Raw genomic sequence first — 22805 nt, forward strand, 5'->3', positions numbered from 1 at the left:
GACAGCCCGGAAAGACGGCACCCGGGACAGGTTGGGTTAGCACCCCAGCCTGTATCTTTCGTGAGAAGGAACCCTAATGAGCTACGGAAAGCCTTAAAGAGAAATAACCCCAGGAGATCCCGAGAGGGGGGGAGGATGAGATCTCCAATCGGACGGACCAACGGTTAACGACCCCTGCAAACGGACAGACTACGATTACGATATGTATCTGCGGCAAGCGATGCAAAAACAATCATGGCCTAAAAATCCATCAGGCCAGAATGAAATGCTTGGAGCGGGAGAGCGAGGTACAACGCACAGGTCCTGGACCTGGTGAGACGCAGGAGGAGCCCGGACAGGAGGCAACCCACAGATCCCAGTCCCTCCACGTGCCAGAGTCTCCCAACCCCAACAGAGTAGTTCCACAGCAGCGGATAAAATGGCCCCCAGCGAACAGACTGAGCGAGTGGCGGCAGTTTGACGAGGATGTGTGTAAGATCATCCAAGCCACAGCCAAAGGAGATGTTGACAGCAGACTCCAAGCGATGACCACCATCATCGTCAGCTTTGGCTCAGAGAGATTCGGCTGGACTGAGTATGTCAACACCAAGACCACCTCCTACACCATGAACCGCAGAGCCACCAAGATACATCAACTCCGCCAGGAGCTTCGAACCCTCAAGAAGCAGTTCAAGAGAGCTACTGAGGAGGAGAAGCAACCGTTGGCAGAACTGCATAACATCCTGCGGAAGAAGTTGACAACCCTACGCAGAGCAGAGTGGCACAGGAGGCGGGGAAGAGAGAGAGCTAGAAAGCGGGCGGACTTCATCGCCAATCCCTTCCGTTTTGCTAAGCGGTTGCTTGGGGACAAGCGCAGTGGCCGGCTCGAGTGTTCAAGTGAAGAGGTGAACTACTTCCTCCGGAACACAATGACCGACCCACTGAGGGAAGAAGAGCTAGGTCACAACAAAGCTCTCATTAGCCCTGCCCCACCAACAGTGGAGTTAAAGGTGTCAGAGCCGAGCCTGAAGGAGGTTGAGGAAGTCATCAAGGCAGCCCGGTCAGCATCTTCACCGGGCCCAAGTGGTGTACCCTACCTGGTCTATAAGCGCTGCCCAGAGCTTCTCCGGCACCTGTGGAAGACATTGAAGGTGATCTGGCGAAGGGGTAGAGTGGCCAACCAGTGGAGGCGTGCTGAGGGAGTTTGGATTCCCAAGGAGGAGGACTCGAAAAACATCAACCAGTTTCGGACAATCTCACTATTGAGTGTGGAAGGGAAGGTGTTCTTTAGCATCGTCTCCCGAAGACTGACCGAGTTTCTGCTCAAGAACAACTACATCGACACTTCCGTCCAGAAAGGTGGGATTCCCGGAGCTCCTGGCTGCCTAGAGCACACTGGTGTCGTCACACAGCTCATCAGAGAGGCCCATGAGAACAGAGGTGACCTTGCTGTGTTGTGGTTGGACCTGACTAACGCCTACGGGTCCATCCCGCACAAACTAGTGGAGCTTGCTCTACACCTCCACCACGTCCCTAATAAGATCAAGGACCTGATCCTGGATTATTATGCCAATTTCAGGCTCAGGTTCACTTCTGGGTCAGTAACATCTGACTGGCATCGCCTTGGGAAAGGTATAATAACAGGTTGTACCATCTCCGTTACCCTTTTTGCATTGGCAATGAACATGGTGGTCAAAGCTGCAGAGGTGGAATGTAGAGGGCCCCTATCCAGATCAGGTGTTCGCCAGCCTCCCATAAGAGCCTACATGGATGACCTTACCATCACCACAACATCTGTCCCAGGGTGCAGGTGGATCCTGCAGGGTTTGGAAAGACACATCACATGGGCGAGGATGAGCTTCAAGCCCTCCAAGTCAAGGTCCATGGTTCTGAAGAGGGGGAAGGTGATGGACAAGTTCCGGTTTTCGATCTCGGGAACCGAGATCCCGACAATCTCAGAACAGCCAGTTAAGAGCCTAGGGAAGCTCTTTGATGCAACTTTGAGAGACTCTGCTGCCATACAGGAGTCTGGTGAACAACTGGGAGCGTGGCTCACCAAGGTGGACAAGTCTGGCCTGCCTGGTAGATTTAAAGCCTGGATCTACCAGCACTCCATCCTGCCCAGAGTCTTGTGGCCTCTCCTTGTTTATGCAGTCCCATTAACAACTGTGGAGTCTCTCGAAAGGAAGATCAGTGGCTTTCTTCGAAAGTGGCTGGGACTTCCCCGCAGCCTCACCAGCGCTGCCCTGTACGGGACAAGCAACACCCTCCAGCTACCCCTCAGTGGGCTCACTGAAGAGTTCAAGGTGGCACGTACAAGAGAGGCTCTACAGTACAGGGATTCCAGGGACAACAAGGTGTCATCAGCAGGGATCGAAGTGAGAACCGGAAGGAAGTGGAGAGCTGAGAAAGCAGTGGAGGTGGCAGAGTCACGCCTAAGGCAGAAAGCGCTGGTAGGGGTTTTGGCAACGGGGAGAGCAGGCCTGGGCTACTTCCCAAAGACCCAAGTGAGCCAGGCCCGGGGAAAGGAGAGACATCAGCTACTCCAGGAAGAGGTCCGAGCAGGTGTGGAGGAAGAGCGAGTGAGCAGGGCAGTTGGACTCCGGCAGCAGGGGGCATGGACAAGGTGGGAGAGCGTGTTACAGCGCAAAGTGACCTGGTCGAACATCATGCAGGCAGACTTCCACCGCGTCCGGTTCCTTGTGCAGGCAGTTTACGACGCCCTCCCGAGCCCAGCGAACCTTCATGTGTGGGGGAAGAGTGAGACACCCACCTGTCCCCTTTGCTCTGGAAGAGGCTCTTTGGAACATCTCCTCAGCAGCTGCCCAAAGTCCCTGGCTGAAGGTCGCTATCGCTGGCGCCATGACCAGGTTCTGAAAGCAGTTGCTGAGAGCATAGCCCTGGGAATCAGTACGAACACACATCACAAAGCTCCGAGCAGGGCAGTCCCTTTCATCAAGGCAGGAGAGAGACCCCAGCCATGTCCACAGACAGCAAGAGGACTACTACACACTGCCTCGGATTGGCAGTTGCAAGTCGACCTGGGAAAACAGCTAAAGTTCCCCCAGCACATCGCAGCAACATCTCTCCGGCCAGACATGATCATTACATCTGAGGCTTCAAGACATCTGATCATGCTGGAGCTCACAGTACCCTGGGAAGAGCGCATGGAGGAAGCCAATGAGAGGAAACGTGCAAAGTACCAGGAACTGGTGGAATGCAGGGGTAGGGGCTGGAAGATCTTCTATGAGCCCATAGAAGTTGGCTGCAGAGGCTTTGCTGGTCAATCCTTCTGCAAAGTCCTAGGACGCTTGGGTGTATCAGGGGCGGCCAAGAAGAAGGCCATTAAGTCAGTTAGCGAAGCTGCAGAGAAAGCCACTAGGTGGCTATGGCTCAAAAGGGCAGATCCGTGGACTGCTACTGGGACGCAAGCCGAGGCTTGATCAACCTCGGCTGGGTCACCTGGGCAAGAGTGTCTGATGTTGCGAGACCCGAAACACTCAATGAACCCAGGCTACATCACTGATGATGCGTCCCAGTTGCATCCAGGAGATGTTTCTCTTAAGGATGGAAATTTGTAGGACTTATTTTTGTTCTCGCTTTGCGAAAGCTGATGGTAACGTGTGTGATATCCCCCTTGTTTGTACTCACTAAAAAAATGAAAAACATCAATAAAAATATTTGACAAAAAAAAAAGTGTATCGTTGCAGCTTTTACAGACTTTTTGAGGGTCGTGCTGATGTCTTCCTCTCCCAAATGTTGAGAAGAGCCTGTACCTCTGTCCGCCTATCCATTCACTTTTCCTCCATTTTAAAATATTGCAACCAATGAGGACATAATCATAACTAATAAATATTGTAAATACTGTACGATTGTACGCAGCAGTAAAAGAACTGTATGCGCAGTTAGGCTAATGGCGGCTGTGCGACACACCTCCAAATTCAAACAACCAATCAGACCAACCAAACAGGAGTCATTAAAAAAAAAAAAAAAAAAACTCTGTCCGCCTTCTTCTCACTGAAATTTGCAACAGACTCTGCGCTGCGGCATAAAAGGTCCGTGTGACACATGGACGGCGACGGAGCAAACATGTTTCCGGGCGGAGCGTCGACTTAAATTATTCCAGTCGACCTATTTTTAAAGTCTACCTAGTCGACTTAGTAGACTTTTTTTTTTCTCAGCCCTTATTCGATCATGATAACCGACCCCAAACACACCTCCAAAATGGCCACTGCTTTACTAAAGAAGCTGAGCGTGAAGGTGATGGAGTGGCCAAGCATGCTTCCAGACCTAAACCCTATTGAACATTTCTGGGGCATCCTCAAATGGAACACAGAGATGCTCATAGTCTCAAATATGCACCAGTTCAATGATGTCATCGTGGAGGAGTGGAAGAGAATTCCAGTGGCAGCTTGGGAAGATCTGGGGTCTGTTTCACTACGGATATTGCTCTGATGATATACCAGCGCAAACACGCTCACAAAGTTTGACAGCTAGGAGGAAATTTGCGCCTGATTTACCACACATGGCAATGGATGGATTTGCACCAATTGAGAACACGACATTATAGTAACAGTTGCGAGAAAGATTACATGATCAGAAAGCGAGGTTGAACCGAGGAGGTCCAAAAGCGTTTTCCTCATTTAGTGCTGTAGTGACCGCAGAGCAGGATGCTGCCACATCATTCGTTCATTCAGTTGATATCTATCCATCCATCCATCCATCCATTGGGAAGTAGGGATGTCACGATAAGTACAATATTGTGATATCGTGATTTTAAAACTGCCACATTATCGTCGTCGCCATGTTCACAATATATTTAAAAGGAACACATCTGTTAAAAAAGTCAGGTTGATTTCCATTTGTGCAATTCTAGCACCCTCTAGTGGCTAGTTCATTAGTGCAATTTAATTTTCATTAGGGATGTTTTGGCCTTCTATGTTTAAAATTATGCTAATTGTCAGATGAAGGGGAACCCAATTTGCTTGTGAAGCGATCAATGTGTGCTTGCATTCCCAAGTAAGTGTCTCAATATTGTTATTAGCGATTATAGGTGGTTTATATACAATATACACACAATATTGTGCTTTTTTTTTTTAGTATGAGCTCTCTTTTTTTACAATATTGGAATCTTTTTTTTAATATTGCCAAAGCCCCCACAATATCGTGATAAATATCGTATCGTGACCTTCATATTGTGATAATATCGTATCGTGATGTTTGGATATCGTTACTTCCTTATTGGGAAGTATGCATGGTGATTTTGTCACGTTATTCTAATTTTTTGACATCCTGTTTTCATGGGTTTTATGAGAGCCCAAAAAATAAACAAATAAATACTTGAAATCATTTAAATTGTGGACCCTGAATCTATAATCTGATAATTTTACTTTTTGAATTGAATTAGGGGATATTCTAATTTTTTGATGAGCACTTGTATAGTCACCAAAATGTGTGGTGTGCACTCTATTTTATTGTCACTCACTCATGAAGTACTTAACTTGTTGACTTCAGAGTCTAGTTCAGGTCAGCTTTTGCCATCTTTCTTTAACAAAGAGCCCTAGTGCACATCTGCATCACACCTCTAGTTTCTGGGTTCAAATCTCTGCACCGCCCTCCCAGTGTGGAGTTTTATCTGGGTAATCCAACTTCCTCCCACATCAGACAAAAAACATGCATGTTGGGTTCACTAACAGTGACAACTCTAAATTATTCAAAGGTGTCAATGTGACTCTATACAGGTACAGTATGTGCCCTATGATTGACAGGTGACCTTGCTTAAAGTCACCTGGGGCAGGCGATTGAGGATAAGCGGATATGGAAAATGGATGGTAGAATGGCAAGCACACAAGTGGAACAATCAATATGTGTGCAGAGCAGTTGCAATTACTCTCCAATACTATTTTGTACATATATGTCTGATAAAATGCCACTTCACTTTTTGCGAATTTGCTGCTCCTCCCTCCAGGAAAGAAGACACCACTAAGATTTTCCACTGGGTTATCTTAAAAGTCATGCAGGCATAGTTACAGGCAGTTGTGTTGTCATTGTGTCCACCCACGGTATCTCCACAAGAGCAAAAAAAAAAGAACAGATACAGGACTGTCTCAGAAAATTTGAATATTGTGATAAAGTCCATTATTTTCTGTAATGCAATTAAATAAGCATAAATGCCATACGTTCTGGATTCATTACAAATCAACTGAAATATTGCAAACCTTTTATTGTTTTAATATTGCTGATTATGGCATCTTTTTTTTGTACGTGGTCTGAAGAAATATTCTAATATTTTGAGATAGGATATTTGAGTTTTCTTAAGCTGCTGTACCTTTGTCAATTTTTGAGGTACGTCCATGTATTATACACATTTTAAAGGGAATTAAGTGCAGAATTCAAATATATTAATATCTCAATTTTGTTTTTTTGGCTCATGAAGACTCTTGCTAATTACTGTTAAGAATTTTTGCGGGGTTGACTTCCCCTTTAAAAAAAAAAAAAAAAAAAGTTTTATCGGACTGTAGTTTAGGGTACACGCTTCACTCTATTAATAATAATAATGTATCAGATTTATACAGCACTTTTCTAGACACTCAAAGACACTTTACAGTGGATACATTATTTGTACGCTCATACATTCACACTCTGATGGCGGTAAGCTACTTTAGTAGCCACAGCTGCCCTGGGGCACTGACATGGTATGCATGGCTGCCAGTGTGCACCTAACGGCCCCTTGACCACCACAAAACATTCACACATTTCAGACACCAGTGTGGGCCACTGGAGACAACTGTGAAGTGTCTTGCCCAAGGACACAACGACACAGGACTTGGGGAGAGCAAGGATCGAACAGCCAACCGTCCAGTTATCTGGCGACCACCGTGAGCCACGGCCGCCACATCAATATTAGCATGTGCATTTTCCATTATAAAAAAACAAACAAACACATGAGCAAACGCTTCTAAAATTTTCTGTAACAAATAAATTCCTGAAAAAAACAACAACTGACTGCTGAAGTATATGACCAACTCTATCGTGTATTCTTCATCTCAGCAATAATCTTCCATTTGTGACCGTTAAATTGAGTTTTTAGGACAACCAAGGAAGTCAGGTCAACTGTCCCACATGAGTTCTGAAATTCATGCTTATTTTATCAGCACCCTCTGCTGGTAAAGTGACAACTATTAAAATACATGCTGGGGGCCAACTTAGCACAGGAAGAGAGTAGCTTTCTACATTTTAATAATAATAATAATAATAATAATAATAATAATAATAATTATTATTATTATTATTATTATTATTATTATTATTATTAGGGCTGCACATTATTGGAAAAACATGTGATAGGCGATATAGTTGCTGAATATAGGGATATCGATATTATTGCGATATTTAACATGAAATGACATTTTTATTAGCTAATGAAAGAACTGTACTGTAATATGAGGGTTTTTTTTCTCTTCACATGCATTTTTTTTTTATACAAACACAAACAGTAAGTCTGTATTCAAATAAGCAATAATTTAATTACTTTTAATTTAATTATGCACAAGTGTTTTGGGCAGCACGGTGGGCTAGTGGTTAGCACGTCCGCCTCCCAGTTCTGAGGACTCCGGTTGGAGTCCAGGCTCCGGCCTTCCTGGGTGAAGTTTGCATGTTCTCCTTGTGCCTGCATGGGTCTTTTCCGGGCACTGTGGTCTCCTGATTTTATGTAATTTTATTTTTCCGTATCATATGGTTTGACATAGTCAGTCAAAAAATGTTTATAGTTTAATTAAGGATTTAATTTTATTTTTGAATTTCAGATGCACTTTAAATATTTTCTGTTACACTTAATAAAGCTATTCTTTGTTGTAAGTTGGTCCATATTTCTTTTTCTATTCTCTTATACGTTAATAAGGATACTGTGTTATGCAGAGGTGTGCTTATAACAATTTTATAGACAAATGATACTATTTATAGTCGTGTGTGTGTGGGGGGGGGGGGGGGATGTTTTCTTCTTACTAGGGGGGCATGACAGAAAATAATTGAGAAGCACTGGGTTTGGGTGAAGGATAATGGGATTTTTATTAGGTTTCAGGTGAACTAACTAATGAGCACACATTAACTCAAATTCACATGCATGCACACGCACATGCGCACGCACCCCCACCCACACACACACACACAAATGCGCACATATGCACATTAAAAAAAAAAAGAAAAGAGAAAAAAAAGAGAGAGAGAGAGAGAGAGCAATGATGATATGTTGAATCGGCAAGACTACCGAATGAACAATTCTGAGCTCTCTCTCTCTAAAAAAAAAAACATGTGGTCTTCACATCTTCAGCACTGAACTTTTATAAAACACAACTTGAATACAGTAAATACAGTATGCAGTATAAAGCCCACTGACAGACTGAAACAGAATCCCCCCCCCCCCCCCCCCCCCTCCAGTTTGCAGAGTGAATATGTGACATGTTGCCCCACTAATGGGTAAGTTGTCACACAAATTCCACAACAATGTCACACTGGATTTTGCAACTAATAAAAACAAGGACAAAATTATCCTTGTTCTCCTGTTTCGTTGTTTTTTTTTACAACCAGAGAATGTTTTTTTTATCATTGATCTTGAAAATTTACCATCGTCATTGAGCAAACTTTAACATAAAATATTTTGAAATAGATGAATGTCCTTCGGAACTGCTGTCATGTAGGTCAAAGTTTTCAGTCTCAAAAGCCTGTTTTGCTTCCCTTAAACTGGAAATTTGAGATTAAATTGAATTTAAATAAATAAAGCATTTCGGTTAGTGGATGGTTGGTTCATCATGAAACTTGAACCAGTTCCGACATGTAGGCAATGGCATACTGTCGTTCCAACAACCAGAAAAGGACAAAACAACATCAAAATAAAACAAAAACCGTTTTAAAAAATGAAACAAAACCTGGCAAACTTTCTTTTTCAGACTCATTATCTGAATAAGAATTCTGGCATATGAAAACAGAACTGGTGGCCGAGTGGTTAGCACATCCGCCTCCTAGTTCTGAGGTCTCTGGTTCGAGTCCAGGCTCTGGCCTTCCTGGGTGGAGTTTGCATGTTCTCCCCGTGCCCGTGTGGGTCTTCTCCAGGTACTCCAGTCTCCTCCCACATTCCAAAGACATGCCTGGCATGTTAATTGGGTGCTCCGAATTGTCCCTAGGTGTGCTTGTGAGTGTGGATGGTTGTTTGTCTCTGTGTGCCCTGCGATTGGCTGGCAACCAGTCCAGGGTGTCCCCTGCATACTGCCCAGAGCCAGCTGCGATAGGCGCCAGCACCCCCTGCAACCCTTGTGAGGAATAAGTGGCCAAGAGAATGAATGGATGGATGGAAAACAGAGCTGCCAGAGGGACCCATTCTTTGCACGTGACAACAAACCCCAAAATGACTGAGACAAGTTGCCCCAAACTACCCATCCATCCATTTTCTTGACCGCTTATTCCTCACAAGGGTCGCGGGGGGTGCTGGCACCTATCTCAGCTGGCTCTGGGCAGTAGGCGGGGGACACCCTGGACTGGTTGCCAGCCAATCGCAGGGCAGACAGAGACGAACAACCATCCATGCACACAAGCACCCCTAGGGACAATTCGGAGCGCCCAATTAACCTGCCATGCATGTCTTTGGAATGTGGGAGGAGACCGGAGTACCCGGAGAAGACCCACGCGGGCACGGGGAGAACATGCAAACTCCACCCAGGAAGGCCGGAGCCTGGACTCGAACCGGAGTCCTCAGAACTGGGAGGCGGATGTGCTAAACACTCGACCACCGTGCCACCGCCCCAAACTACCATGTTGGCTAATACTTGCTCTAGTTTAAAGCTAGCTTAAAACTGAGGCATGACAAGCTGCCTGAATCTCTCCTCTAACGAGTCCACATGATTTGCTGCTAGAATTTGTCTATGTACGTCGCCTGTTTCAAAGTATATGTACTTTGTTTTTTTGTTTTTTTTACTTTGGGTTGTGCAAAACAAATAACTCATCTCAGCTCACAATGTGCTATTCTCTTCTCAGACAGTACACAACCCCTGACCATTTATACGAAGAAAACTAATATTGCACTTTTTGGTTGCGCACTCCTGGTGGAGATGAAAATTGCAATGTGACAATTTACCCGTGATACAACTAGCCCCGGTCTCCCCTACAATATCTGAGTGTCAATGTTATACATATAATTTTGCCAAACTACACTTTGGTATTTAAACACTTATGAGTGTAATGCTAGTTTTAGTACTAACAATTTAACTCAAATTACACTTCTGTGGGTGTGTGTGTGTGTGTGTGTGTGTGGCGGCCGTGGCTCAAGGGTTGCCAGTCACCCAGTATCCAGAAAGTTGGCTGTTAGATCCCCACTCTCCACAACAAAGTAAAGAGTCCTAACACAGACATAAGGCTATACTGCCGACTAGTGGATAAATGATGCTACTGCTATCATTACAGAAATGTCGACAGCATGTTGGAAAATTGGAAAGTTTCTCCCTCACCGTTTGTGCACTTTCAATCTTAAAGTATCCTGCTTTTATATTCTTAGGTGTATTCACGTTTTTACAATTTAAGTCCATACATTTTGTTAGTTAAACGACATTTTTAATATTTTCTTTCCAATGTTTGACGTCAACCTGATCATTTCCAGCCAATCCTGCAGCAGGACGTCTTCGGTAGGCGCCCCCAATACGATCTGGCAGCCTGATCAAATCTGGTACGGACACCGGTGAGTGAGCAACTCCTTGGCACACGTCAATTTTCACACACACATGCACCAACACACACAACATGAGAACTATGTAAAAAACAAAAACGCAAAAAAAAAAACATGGCAGGGCACAGAGAAACAATGTGAGGAAAAGCACCCAAGTACTCCTGTTGGACATGAAAGAGAAATCAGATTTTTAAGGCAAATGTTGAAAAAAGTTTAATTTTAAAAATGAAAATATTAATATTATTACAACACTCAAGTAAAAGTTTTTGAACTTGGTTTAATGAAAAATCAAGTCATTTGCCATCAATAATACATTTGCTGTTACTTAGAGAAAGCCATTTGATGAGAGCATACGTAAAATGAAAAACAGAATACCTGAGTCACAATGTTACATCTCAACTAGAAAGTCAAATGTCAGTGCAAGTCGAGATCTGGCTCAGCTGAGTCATGACATAGCTTCACTGTAATGTTTTAGAAAAGCATTCTCATACAGTTAATAATGAAAGACCTTCTACCTTAAAAAAACACACAAAAAAAACCACAACCTTACAGTTTTTTTTTAATTATTATGCAGTTTCAAATGACATTCATAATCTCTCGGCAATTTTCATCTAGAGCAGAGCAGTGGTGCCCAAGTTCGGTCCTCGAGAGCCCCTATCCAGCCTGATTTCCATGTTTCTCTCCACTAACACACCTGATTCATGATCAGGATCGTTATCAGGCTTCTGCAAAATTTGCTGATGAGCTGATCATTAGATTTAGCTGCGCTGAAAGAGGGAGACATGGAAAACAGGCTGGGCAGGGGCTCTCGAGAACTGGACTTGGGCACCACTGATCTAGTGTCTTTGCCAGTTTATAAACTGGCAAATTTGCCACTTTTTTTTCTCAGCATATTAAAAAGTTGCAAATTTGCCACTTTTTTTCTCGTCATATTGACCCCGCCCTCTAAAAAAAAATGTATTTAATACGCCGTCGTAATAAAGTGGCAAATTTGCCACTTTTTTCCCTCATCCTATTAAAAAGTGGCAAATTTGCCACTTTTTTTCTCATCATATTGAACCCTCCCTCTAAAAAACAACAAAAAAAACATTTGTACGTTAATACGCCTTTGTAAAAATGTGTGTCACTCTAAAAAGAAATGTTACACATCTTGAAGCATGTCAGCACACTCCAACAGTGGTTAGCATCGCCACCTCACAACAAAAGGTCATAGGTTAAAACAGTGGAGTTATCCCTGTGCCTGTGTGGCTTTTGTCCTTGGCGATTTCTTGCTGTAGTGTACTAGCACTAAAGATTGAACTACTGTGTCAAGTCAATTTAATTTGCTACCCTTCAAAACATTGATGAAGATGAATGAACATTAACATGGCTAGATTATCTGTTTAAACATCTCATATGTTATGAACTTCTTCGCTTATGAACTCCTCGCAACGGTCGCTGCTCGGGCCCTAATAATAATAATAATAATTTTTACAAAAACAATAGGGATTAATGACTTAGTTATAACACTTACAATGAGTTCACAAATGTTGTACAAAATACCGTAAGTGGGGTTGTTTTTTTTTTATGCCTCAAGGACTAGGTGGCGCTGTATTTATAACTGAATTTTGTCATAGCGATACCTTGTATAAATATACATGTCAAGTTTGGGATTTTTTTGAAGCATGTACCGGGGAGTTATTAAGCATATCCTTCATTTACGATACTGCTTTTAACGTCTATAGAGGTTATGAAAAATAAATAAAACTAGATAAAAAATACATATATTTGGATAGGTCTGATGCCAGTGAACATTTTGAGTGGTGGAAAGTAAAAGAATATTCATAAATGACTTAGTTATCACACTGAGAATGAGTTTACAATTTTTGTAAAAATACCGTAAGTGGGGTATTTTTTTTTCATGCCTCAAGGGCTAGGTGGCGCTGCATATATAACTGAATGTTGTCATAGAGATACCTTCAGGCCTTGACGATAAACATACATGTCAAGTTTGGGATTTTTTGGAGCATTTACCGGGGAGTTATTAAGCATATCCTTTTTCAGTGCGAAACACAAATTTGTATGCCCCGCCCTCATCATATAGTATTTCGAAAAGTCAAGATTTTTCCCCTTGTCGTTGGCTCAGGTCTTGACATGGTCCAGGTCAAGTCTTAACTCAGTCGGATGAAACGTGTAGGAGAAGTGGGCAAAAGTATGCCCCCTGTAAATGTGCAAAAATCATCAAAAATGCGACATTAAAAAATTCGTAGCTCGCTTCCTGTTCATTTTAGCACATGGGTCCAAGAGACTTTTTTGTAGGTCTTGGGCTCCCTCATACACCTAAAAATTTCCGAAGATGTTGCTTAAACGTACAACCGGGGCTGCTTCGTTAAAAATTTCTAGGGGGCGCCATTGAGTCATTTTTGTAAAAATAGGACAATACATGATAAAATATTGCTCATTTTGCCAGGCCAGATGTGTGTGCCAAGTTTCATGAATTTCTGTGCATGTTAAGACCCTCAAAATTGGCGTTGTTTTCTTGGCGAACACTCACAACACGAAGTTGAAGGCCGAAACCCTCATCTGAGCAAATATGAGGTAGGTCCAGTTATATATGCAGCGCCACCTTGCCCTTGAGGCATAACAAAAAAATACCCCACTTACGGTATTTTTACAAAAAATGTAAACTCATTCTAAAGATCTCTATTCTAAAGATGATAGTCATTTATGAATATTCAAAATGTTCACTGGCATCAGACCTACCCAAACATACATAGATACATACATACATTTTGTTATTTAGTTTTATTTATTTTTGATAGCCTCTCTGGACATTAAAAGCAATATCGTGAATGAAGGATATGCTTAATAACTCCCAGGTACATGCTCCAAAAAATACCATACTTGAAACGTATATCTTTAGTCAAGGCCTGACGGTATCTCTATGACAAAATTCAGTTATAAATACAGCGCCACCTAGTCCTTCAGGCATTAAAAAAAAAAAATGCCCCACTTACGGTATTTTTACAAAAATTGTAAACACATTCTGTGTGATAACTAAGTCATTTATGAATATTTTTTTTACTTTCCACCACTCAAAATGTTCACTGGCATCAGACCGATCCAAACATATGTACTTTTTTATTTCGTTTCATTTTTTTTATCTTCTCTATAGACAATAAAAGCAACATTGTGCAATGAGTACGAGCGATGATGTGTATATGTACTTTTGCAAAAAAATACCAATCAGGGCAACTCATTGCCTTAAAATAAAAAAAGACGCTGATTTTTGCAGATCTTAACAATCACCAAAACCCATTGAGCTTGACACACTCATCACACCTGCCAAAAAAAAAATAAAAAATCCACATGTAAAGGTTTATCATGGCATTTTCAAAGAAATTCTGCTTCCAATGTGCCAGTACTCCAACGTGCAAGTACCCCAACGTGGCCCGGGCTGCGAGGGCCCTTTATAGCTGCTCGCAGCTCTAGTTATTATTATTATTTTTTACTTAATCTGTGCTTGTCAGCAAACTATTTTCCTCTGAAACAGTCAGATTTTAGACAAATCTCTCCCCATAGATTTTGGTCAGACCCACAATAGCGATTTTGTCGGCTAAATAAATAGCACATTTGAGTAAGCCTGGTTTGTCAATAAGTAATCAGTAGGAACGGCAAATTAGTGAGGCTGTCAGCATCAAAGTGTGCACAGTCCATCAATCCATTTTCTGAACTGCTAATCCTCACGAGGGTCGCGGGCGTGTTGGGAGCCTACCGCAGCTGTCTATGGGCTGTAGTATTTACGCTCGGTGTTAGCTAGCAATCACCGCTAAACGCTGGCAACAGGGGCCGGATAATAGACCCTTCCAGTGTGACGTCACGTTGAAGTGCACCCCTAGCGGTGATGGTCAGCGCATCAATGCGAGTGAATTAGAAAACTATCAGTTTGAGCTAGAAAATAGGTCAAACAGTTGATAAATCAGCTACCAATGCTATGGTGAAATTGTGTGCGGCCGACGGATGCTAATAGCTCAAACAGAGATGAGATCATTCTTTCGGCTGCCGGCAGGGATTCTAAACCAGACGGAAGACAGTGAGGAGTGAAAGACAAGCACGATGGCTAGCGCGACTGCGAGCAAAACTTCGACGCAACTGCTTTGCACCCACAAAAAGTACGAGCATATGCTTAGAATGAGGTAGTTTTTCTCTTTTTCATATACAGCTGGTCATATTAACCTCTGATTGTAAATTCGAGGCAGACGTGATGAATGAGCCATATTGTCTTTAGTGAAACAATCATACTTTTTTTTGCACAAGTACTCAAGTCATTTTGAACAAAAAGTTAATGATTTAACATGATTATTACAATTAACACTTTAACTCGGGCTTGATTTCTGCTGGTAGTGATCGACGTACTTTTTCAACCAAAAACCACATACGTTAGGCTTCCATTTCCACTTTGTCCCCCAACAAACTCAATTTTTTTGTAGCTAGCGGCTCCAAACGACTGGTTTCAATGATTCGCAGTAATGTAGTGTCCTACTCGGGACGTTTTTAATGACACATGACATATTTCCCACCTTTTAACAAAAACGCTTGCCAAAAATCAAGCTCTCTACATACATTTGTTATGGGATGTTTCCCCTCCGGGAAGCGCCGCGGACGTACAGCAAGACGAGTTTATCCGGACACAAACGATTTCATGAATAACGTTTTACACCAGTAACCCGTGTCAACCTAAAGATAAATAGAACATACCTTTGGTGTTACAAGACAAATATTGTCGTGTTGAACGCAGCCAACATCCTTCACCCATCCAGACACAAGAATCCAGGCTCTTGATGGCGTCAAAGTCCTCCCATGTGTAGGCGCTCTTCTTCACAATGAGATCATTTAAAGTATTGTGATACTAATAACTATAGTTATTTGGGGGAACGTTGTGGCTTACTTTGTCCAGGCCGATGGCGAAAGTAGATCTTTCCTCCAACCAATTCCAGCTTTTGCCGATACCGGCTAAGAACGGCTGGTTCTAAGTGTGTCGCAGTAACTATGATAACTATGGATGTTTATTGGTACATTTGTCATGTTTAGACGAGTCGTTCAACAAAACGATACTCCCTCCATGTCTTTCTATGGTTTGTTTGTCCATCAAGAGGGTAAGCGTTCGCTAAGCATTCTGGGTAAAGTGACGTCAGCTGGAAGGGTATCTATACAATGTTAGCATAATTATGTCTTAGCCTCTTTACCTGGAGCTTGAACGTGATTTCAGGACTAAGTTGTGTTACTGACGTCTGTCGCAACAGTTTGGGGCATCCATTCATCCATCCATCCATCCATCCATCCATCCATCCATCCATCCAGGCATCCAGGCATCCATCCATCCATCCATCCAGGCATCCATCCATCCATCCATCCATCCATCCATCCATCTTCTACTGCTTATCCGAGGTCGGGTCGCGGGGGCAGCAGCTTTAGGAGGGAAACCCAGACTTCCCTTTCCCCAGCCACTTCAACCAGCTCCTCTGCCGGGATCCCAACGCGTTCCCAGGCCAGCCGAGAGACATAGTCTCTCCAGCGTGTCCTGGGTCGACCCCGGGGCCTCCCGCCAGTGGGACATGCCCGGAACACCTCCCCAGGGAGGCGTCCAGGAGGCATCCGAACCAGATGCCCGAGCCACCTCAGCTGACTCCTCTCAACGCGGAGGAGCAGCGGTTCGACTCTGAGTCCCTCCTGGATGACCGAGCTTCTCACCCTATCTCTAAAGGAGAGCCCAGACACCCTGCGGAGGAAACTCATTTCGGCCGCTTGTATCCGGGATCTTGTTCGTTCGGTCACGACCCACAGCTCATGATCATAGGTGAGGATTGGAACGTAGATCGACCGGTAAATCGAGCGCTTCGCCTTTGGGGCATCCATTTATTTATATTGCCGTTCTTCACAAACTCTGAACAGACGAGCACGTCGTTAGCCCCTATCCTATCCATGCTTCCGGAAACAACTTCAAAATAAAAGCGCGACAATGCATTGATCTACATATACTACTTGGTAAGGAAAGGTTTATTTTGAAATTGGATTTCTCACAGCCCCGTGTACTGTCATGCATAGTGTCGTTAGCTTGATTACGACTATCTCAGCGGGTGTCCATCCATCTTCTTAACCGCTTATTCCTCACAAGCGTCACGGGGGTGCTGGAGCCTATCCCAGCCGGCTTCGGGAAGTAGGTGTGGTACATCCTGAAGAGGACGCGTTTCAGCCCTAGTATTAATAATCGTTTTGTACGATTATGCCAACTTTGTAATTGTGGAGGGTAATAATTGAAATCGTAATTCAATTTCGATTAATTGCATAGCCCTACCGGGAACCCCCACAAATCTACAGTTAGCTTGTCATAGTGTTACTTATTTGGCACCACAAAGACCAGGATTAGTTACTCAGAGGAGAAGATCCACATTGCGTAGCTCGTATGTAGCTTGTAGACAAACATGCAATAAAGAATAAGTTAGCTTAGCGCCCAGCATTCTTGTGAGTTTGCGACAGCCGGGTGGCTGTGCGACGGACGGATGTGTTATGCAGGATATTTATAGTGCGAAGTGGGTACACTGTTTTTTTTGTTTGTTTTTTTTTTGGTTGGCGTGACCTGTGACACTGCTGATTGGTGAGTTTGGGGGAATATATAAGAATATAAAAAAAAACATTATAATAAAAAAAAAATGACTAATGTGCCAAATGGCGCAGTTGTGTGTGAAACGTCCCGATAGGGCTGTGCAATTAATCGAAATTCAATTACGATTTCGATTACTACCCTCTACGATTACAAAATAGGCATAATCGTACAAAAACGATTAGTAATAGTAGAGTTGAAACGATTTCTGCCTCGGATAGCCGCTGAGATAGTCGTAGTCAAGCTAACGGCAGTATGCATTCAATGCATTGTAGCACTTTTATTTTGAAATTGTTACCGGAAGCATGTGATCGGGGCTTACAGCAAGCTAACAGCCGTCATGCGCAACCTTAAACCGGACGCTAGTTTGTTCGCCTTTTCAGCCGCGTTGAGTTGATTAATGATGAACGAATCAAGTCATTTGAATGGCTCTTCAATGTGAACGATGGGAACCGAGTCTTTATTGACAGCGTTCAACGAAAAACAGCAAAGCCATGTAAAGAGAACCACGTTATAGCGAGGGAACACTTAATTTTTTTAACACGTCCTCTTTGATGCTGACTAATTTGCCGTTCCTACTGATCACTTATTAACAAACTGGGCTTACTCAAATGTGCTATTTATTTAGCTGACAAAAATTGCTATTGTGGGTCTGATGTCACTTTAGTTCCATTGAATAAATCCATGGGAAGAGATTTGTCTAAAATCTCACTGTTTCAGAGGAAAATAGTTTGCTGACAAGCTTGTTGATTAGCTATCCAAAAATGAAAAGCAGTTGTTTGTTAATTACATGCAAATGTGTTTGTTTGTCTTCTGTATTTATACTTGTTTAACCAAAAAGTAGGCTATATACTGTACAGGTAGGTTTTTATTTCTATTCAAATACCCGATTAGTCGCTAGAATTTTCAGTAGGATATCCAAATACCGAAATATTTGATAGCTGCAACCCTAATAATATTAATTTTGAGTTGTTTTGAGGCACACCCACACAAGTTATTTCACCAACCACCCCTGTTAAAACCCCAGATTGCACCCCACAAGTCATATTGCACACGCTGCACACCAACTTCAAATTTTTGCCAACATAAATAATAATTTATTATTATAGTGTGTTTGGTCCAAAATGAGCTTACTTTTTTTTTTATTTGTCTTAATATTTTCAAATGTTTAAACATTTTCTTGCTTTGAACAAAAACATAAACAATCGTTTTGAATAATCGTGATTTAAATTATTACCACAATAATCGTGATTATTATTTTTTCCATAATCGAGCAGCCCTACGTCCCGACGTGAAAATACCCTGAATACACCATGTTGGTTGAGCAGCAAAAATGACGTCATGTGAGTTTGCCCTCCACAAGCATGCTTTAAATTGTTTAATGACACCCAGTTGGAATTTACGGTAAAACTCAGAGGTGGGCAACTTACAAACTTTTGCTGGTCCATCATTTGCCAGTGCCCTGGGCAACCTTCTGTCATCGTCAGTCTGTCATTGTTTTTCAAGATGAACCAAATCGTCAGTCAGTCAGTTTATTTTAACCACACTTCCAATCATTTCATCACCACTATTTTAGTATCGACAGACAAAGGTGGGGATTCGGTCAGCCTGTCAAAACGTCAACAAAACGAGCGTAATGGCTGACTTGACTCATCTTTCAGAATGAGGTTTGGCCATTCACATTGCTGTCAACAACTTTGTCCTGAAATCACGTTCAATAACCAATGGGGTATATGCCACGGAAGAGGCGGGACGTGATTTTGCACATCAGTTTGTTTCCGGTCCAGGTTGCGAACGCATAACCGAGGGGCACAAAGTCGGAAGCACAAGTATTTTTGACGCAGCCCACACGTCGCAAACCGAACCGGAAACAAACTGACGTGCAAAAACAGTCCCGCCTCTTCCGTGGCATATACCCCATTAAGTAGGGCTGGGTATCGATTCAGATTTCCAAAATCGATTCAATTAGATTCAGAAGGGCCCGATTCGATTCGTTATTTGACGGAAAAACATCAACAAAGTAACTGCTAACTTCCCGTTAGCATTTGCTAACTTCCTGTTAGCGCTAGGCTAGCGATGTTTTTTTAAAATGAAGCGTGTTTTGTATTTAAATATACAGTGGATGTCATTCTTAACGTTGTGTATTTAGTTTGACAGTTAACTCCAACTGCGGTGTCATTCAACAGTTTAAAGGACACATTCGGGACAACAGAATAACACGCTACACACTTGGTAGCTGCTAATGGTACGCAAGCAAAATGGTACATTCAGGGTACTTTCACAGCGTCGTAACCTCAATTTCTTCGATAAACGTTTTTAGGGGGAAATAATTGGCCATTTTGCTCAATTGGACGATTGTTTTGGCCGATGTTTGAAGGCCGATAATCGGCCAATTATAATCAGCGGACGATTAATCGGTCAGGCCCTATTTGCCACATTAATTTATGGGGGAAAAGTATCGATTCATGGTTTTATGAATCGATATTGGGCTCTGAAAAAGACTATCGATTCGATATCGATATACCAATATTTTAGACAGAGCCCTACAACTAAGGGCACTAAAAAAAAAAATAAAAAAATAAAAAATAAAAAATAATTAAAAAAATAAATAAACTGACATTGTGGCAAACAGCGTTGGCGTGCTAACAGGGATACCCATCATATTACACTACAAAGGCAGTTTAATCGACGTAAATAACGGCACACTTTGATGCTGGCAGCCTGACACCGTTGCCGTTCCTACTTATCACTGTAACAAACGGGATTACAGGTACTGTATATTTTTTATTTCTATCTGAATACCTGATTATTTGATAGAACTTTGAGTCGGATAACCAAATATGAAAATATTTGATAGCTGTAGCTGCAGTCCTAGAGAGGAGGCAGCGTTATACCGGTTCATATATAGCAGAGCTAGCTAATTAAAAGACCGGATACCTGACACCAGGGACGGACTGGCCATCAGGTATTTCATTATTCGAGCTATTCGAATGGCTGGTCCATTCTTGGGCCAGTACAGGAATGAGGTGGCTGAGCTGGTGTCTTAGTGATATCAAAATAACACCTCTTTAAATGCTGTAAAGACTAAAGAGATTATTATCAACCCAACGCAGAGAAATGATCAGTTTGCACTACTCGTGAGACTCATGTACCATTGAGTTTGAAGGTTTTCACCCACCACCTATCAGCAATGACCTCACATGGACCCATAACACACATTATCAGAAATAATCAACAATGAATGTACTTCTTGAGGAAACTAAGAAAAATTGGAATTTTCCCCAAACCGCTCAGCAACGTCTATGGAAGATGCTCAGTGGAGCGCATCCTGACAAAGTCCATCATACTTTGGTATGGGAACTGTACCATACAGGACAGGAAGTCTCTCCAGCGTGTCATTAAAACGGCAAAACACATCTATGGAGTAGCCTTCACACCACTACACCACATATTACGACATGTACTGATGTAACCATCATCTAGTTTCAACTAGTTTAGGACTATATGATGTCAAGTATCTTTAATGCTATGTGATGTAGGTAATGTCAGGAAGTATGTCAAGGATCTTTTATGCTATGTGATGTCAGGAACTATCTGTAATTACTGGGTTAACAGCCAATCAGATAATGCCATGTCGGTACTGGTACTTACATGTCTAGTCACAACCAATGGGATCGATTTGCCATCTATATAAGCTGTCTGAGAAATGTGTGTGTTTGCCGGATTATTGCTCACTGTTCTCTGTGCTTCTCCGCAGCCCAAGGGGGCTAGGCGTCTCGTGATTCTTGATGTATTTTCGTTGCTTTTCGATTAGTCTAGTTATGTAAATAAATCGTTAAAACCTTATTTGTGTCTGCGCTTTGGGATCCAAACCCTCTCAGCACACAACAAAAACAAGCAAAGAAAATTGTTGAACAGTGTAAGGACAATGTTCCTCAACGTACAATTGTAAGGAATTTATGGATTTCATCATCTACAGTCCATAATATCATCAAAAGGTTCAGAGACTCTGGATAAATAGTTGCATGTAAGAGGCAAAGCCGAAAACCAACATTGAATGCCCGTGACCCCCGACCCCTCAGGCGGCACAAATACATGTTACAATTAGATTATTGCCCAATAAATGAGAGTTGTGCATAATGTAAAAAAAAACAAAGAATAGAGTAAAGAATAAAAATGATGGTCATTTATCTTTTTGACAGCTGTCCTCTTCGTTTTTTGCCCTCTTTTTGGTTCATGTTCTCTCTCAGAAGTGTTTTTGCCGGGTGATTTGTAAAGAACTGATCCAAGGATGTTTGCATGCAAGCTGCACATGATCACCCAGGCGGATAAGTGATCCCACGTTTTTTTTTTTTTTTTTTTTTAACAATCCTTCGAAAATATCCAAGGCAAACATCATCATAGTGAGCGATCGCCTGAATGGTGAACACTTTTTCTGGGTGATTCTTTTTAATAAATTTCAAAACTTGATGGAAACGTCAGGTACGATGGCGAGGCATCTTTTTCCAAAAAAGGCCCGTCTCGTCGCAATTAAAAACTTACTGTGCAATGTAGCCGTCATCAATCACCAATTGTTTGAATTTTTGCACAAATTCGTCGGCCGTTAGTTAATACATTTCCCTAAAACTATCTAAAAGTGGTTGACTGGTTAGCATGTCCGCCTCCCAGTGCTGAGGACGCAAGATCGAGTCCAGGCTTCGGCCTTCCTAGGTGGAGTTTGCCTGTTCTCCCCGTGCCTGCGTGGGTCTTGTCCGGGTACTCCGGTCTCCTCCCACATTCCAAAGACATGCATGGCAGGTGAATTGGGCACTATGAATTGTCCCTAGGTGTGCTTGTGAATGTGGATGGTTGTTCGTCTCTGTGTGCCCTGCGATTGGCTGGCAACCAGTTTCAGGGCCTTCTGCCCGAAGCCGGCTGGGATAGGCTCCAGCACCCCCACAACCCTTGTGAGGAGTACGCGGTTAAGAAAATAGATGGATGATTTGCAAATCATTGTATACTGTTTTTATTTATTTTTAACACAATGTCCCAAATTAATTGGATTTGTACATTTACCTGCCACATTTTCCTTCAGTAGCCAGCTTTCATTATTTTGTTGTTGTTATGGTTTATAATTTTTTGGATGTGGAGAAGACTGCTCAGTGCTACCATTGTGTACTTACTGTACATATGCAAATAAACACTGTGAATCTTCAAACTATACTTCCTGAGGAAAACAGGCTCCTTTTAACATGCGAAATAACCTGCTGCAGATCTTTTACCAGTGTATTTATTGCAAGGGTTCTTTTCTCACTGTGCAACTGCAGTATGACAAGGCAGAGGAGTAGGGCCCGACCGATTAATCGGTCACCGATTATAATCGGCCGATTATTGGCCTTCAAACATCGGCCAAAACAATCAGCCAATTGGGCCAAAAGGCCGATTTATTTCCCCCTTAAAACTTTATCGAAGAAAACTGAAGTTTCCGACGTTGTG

General features: G+C 42.6%; 1 protein-coding gene across 1 annotated transcript; it reads left to right on the forward strand.

Annotated features, from left to right (window-relative positions):
• Window positions 1–245: 245 nt before the first annotated feature.
• On the forward strand, window positions 246–3422 carry LOC144002509 (uncharacterized). Its single transcript, XM_077497811.1, has one exon. The coding sequence runs from the start codon at window positions 261–263 to the stop codon at window positions 3420–3422; it is 3162 nt and encodes a 1053-aa protein (XP_077353937.1). The 5' UTR covers window positions 246–260.
• Window positions 3423–22805: the final 19383 nt, after the last annotated feature.

The sequence above is a fragment of the Festucalex cinctus genome, chromosome 15 (genome assembly GCF_051991245.1).
Source record: "Festucalex cinctus isolate MCC-2025b chromosome 15, RoL_Fcin_1.0, whole genome shotgun sequence".
Classification (NCBI taxonomy): Eukaryota; Metazoa; Chordata; class Actinopteri; order Syngnathiformes; family Syngnathidae; genus Festucalex; species Festucalex cinctus.

What these genes read in the sequence shown, in the direction of transcription:
- LOC144002509 (XM_077497811.1), top strand. Translation starts at nt 261, where the DNA reads ATGAAATGCTTGGAGCGGGAGAGCGAGGTACAACGCACAGGTCCTGGA.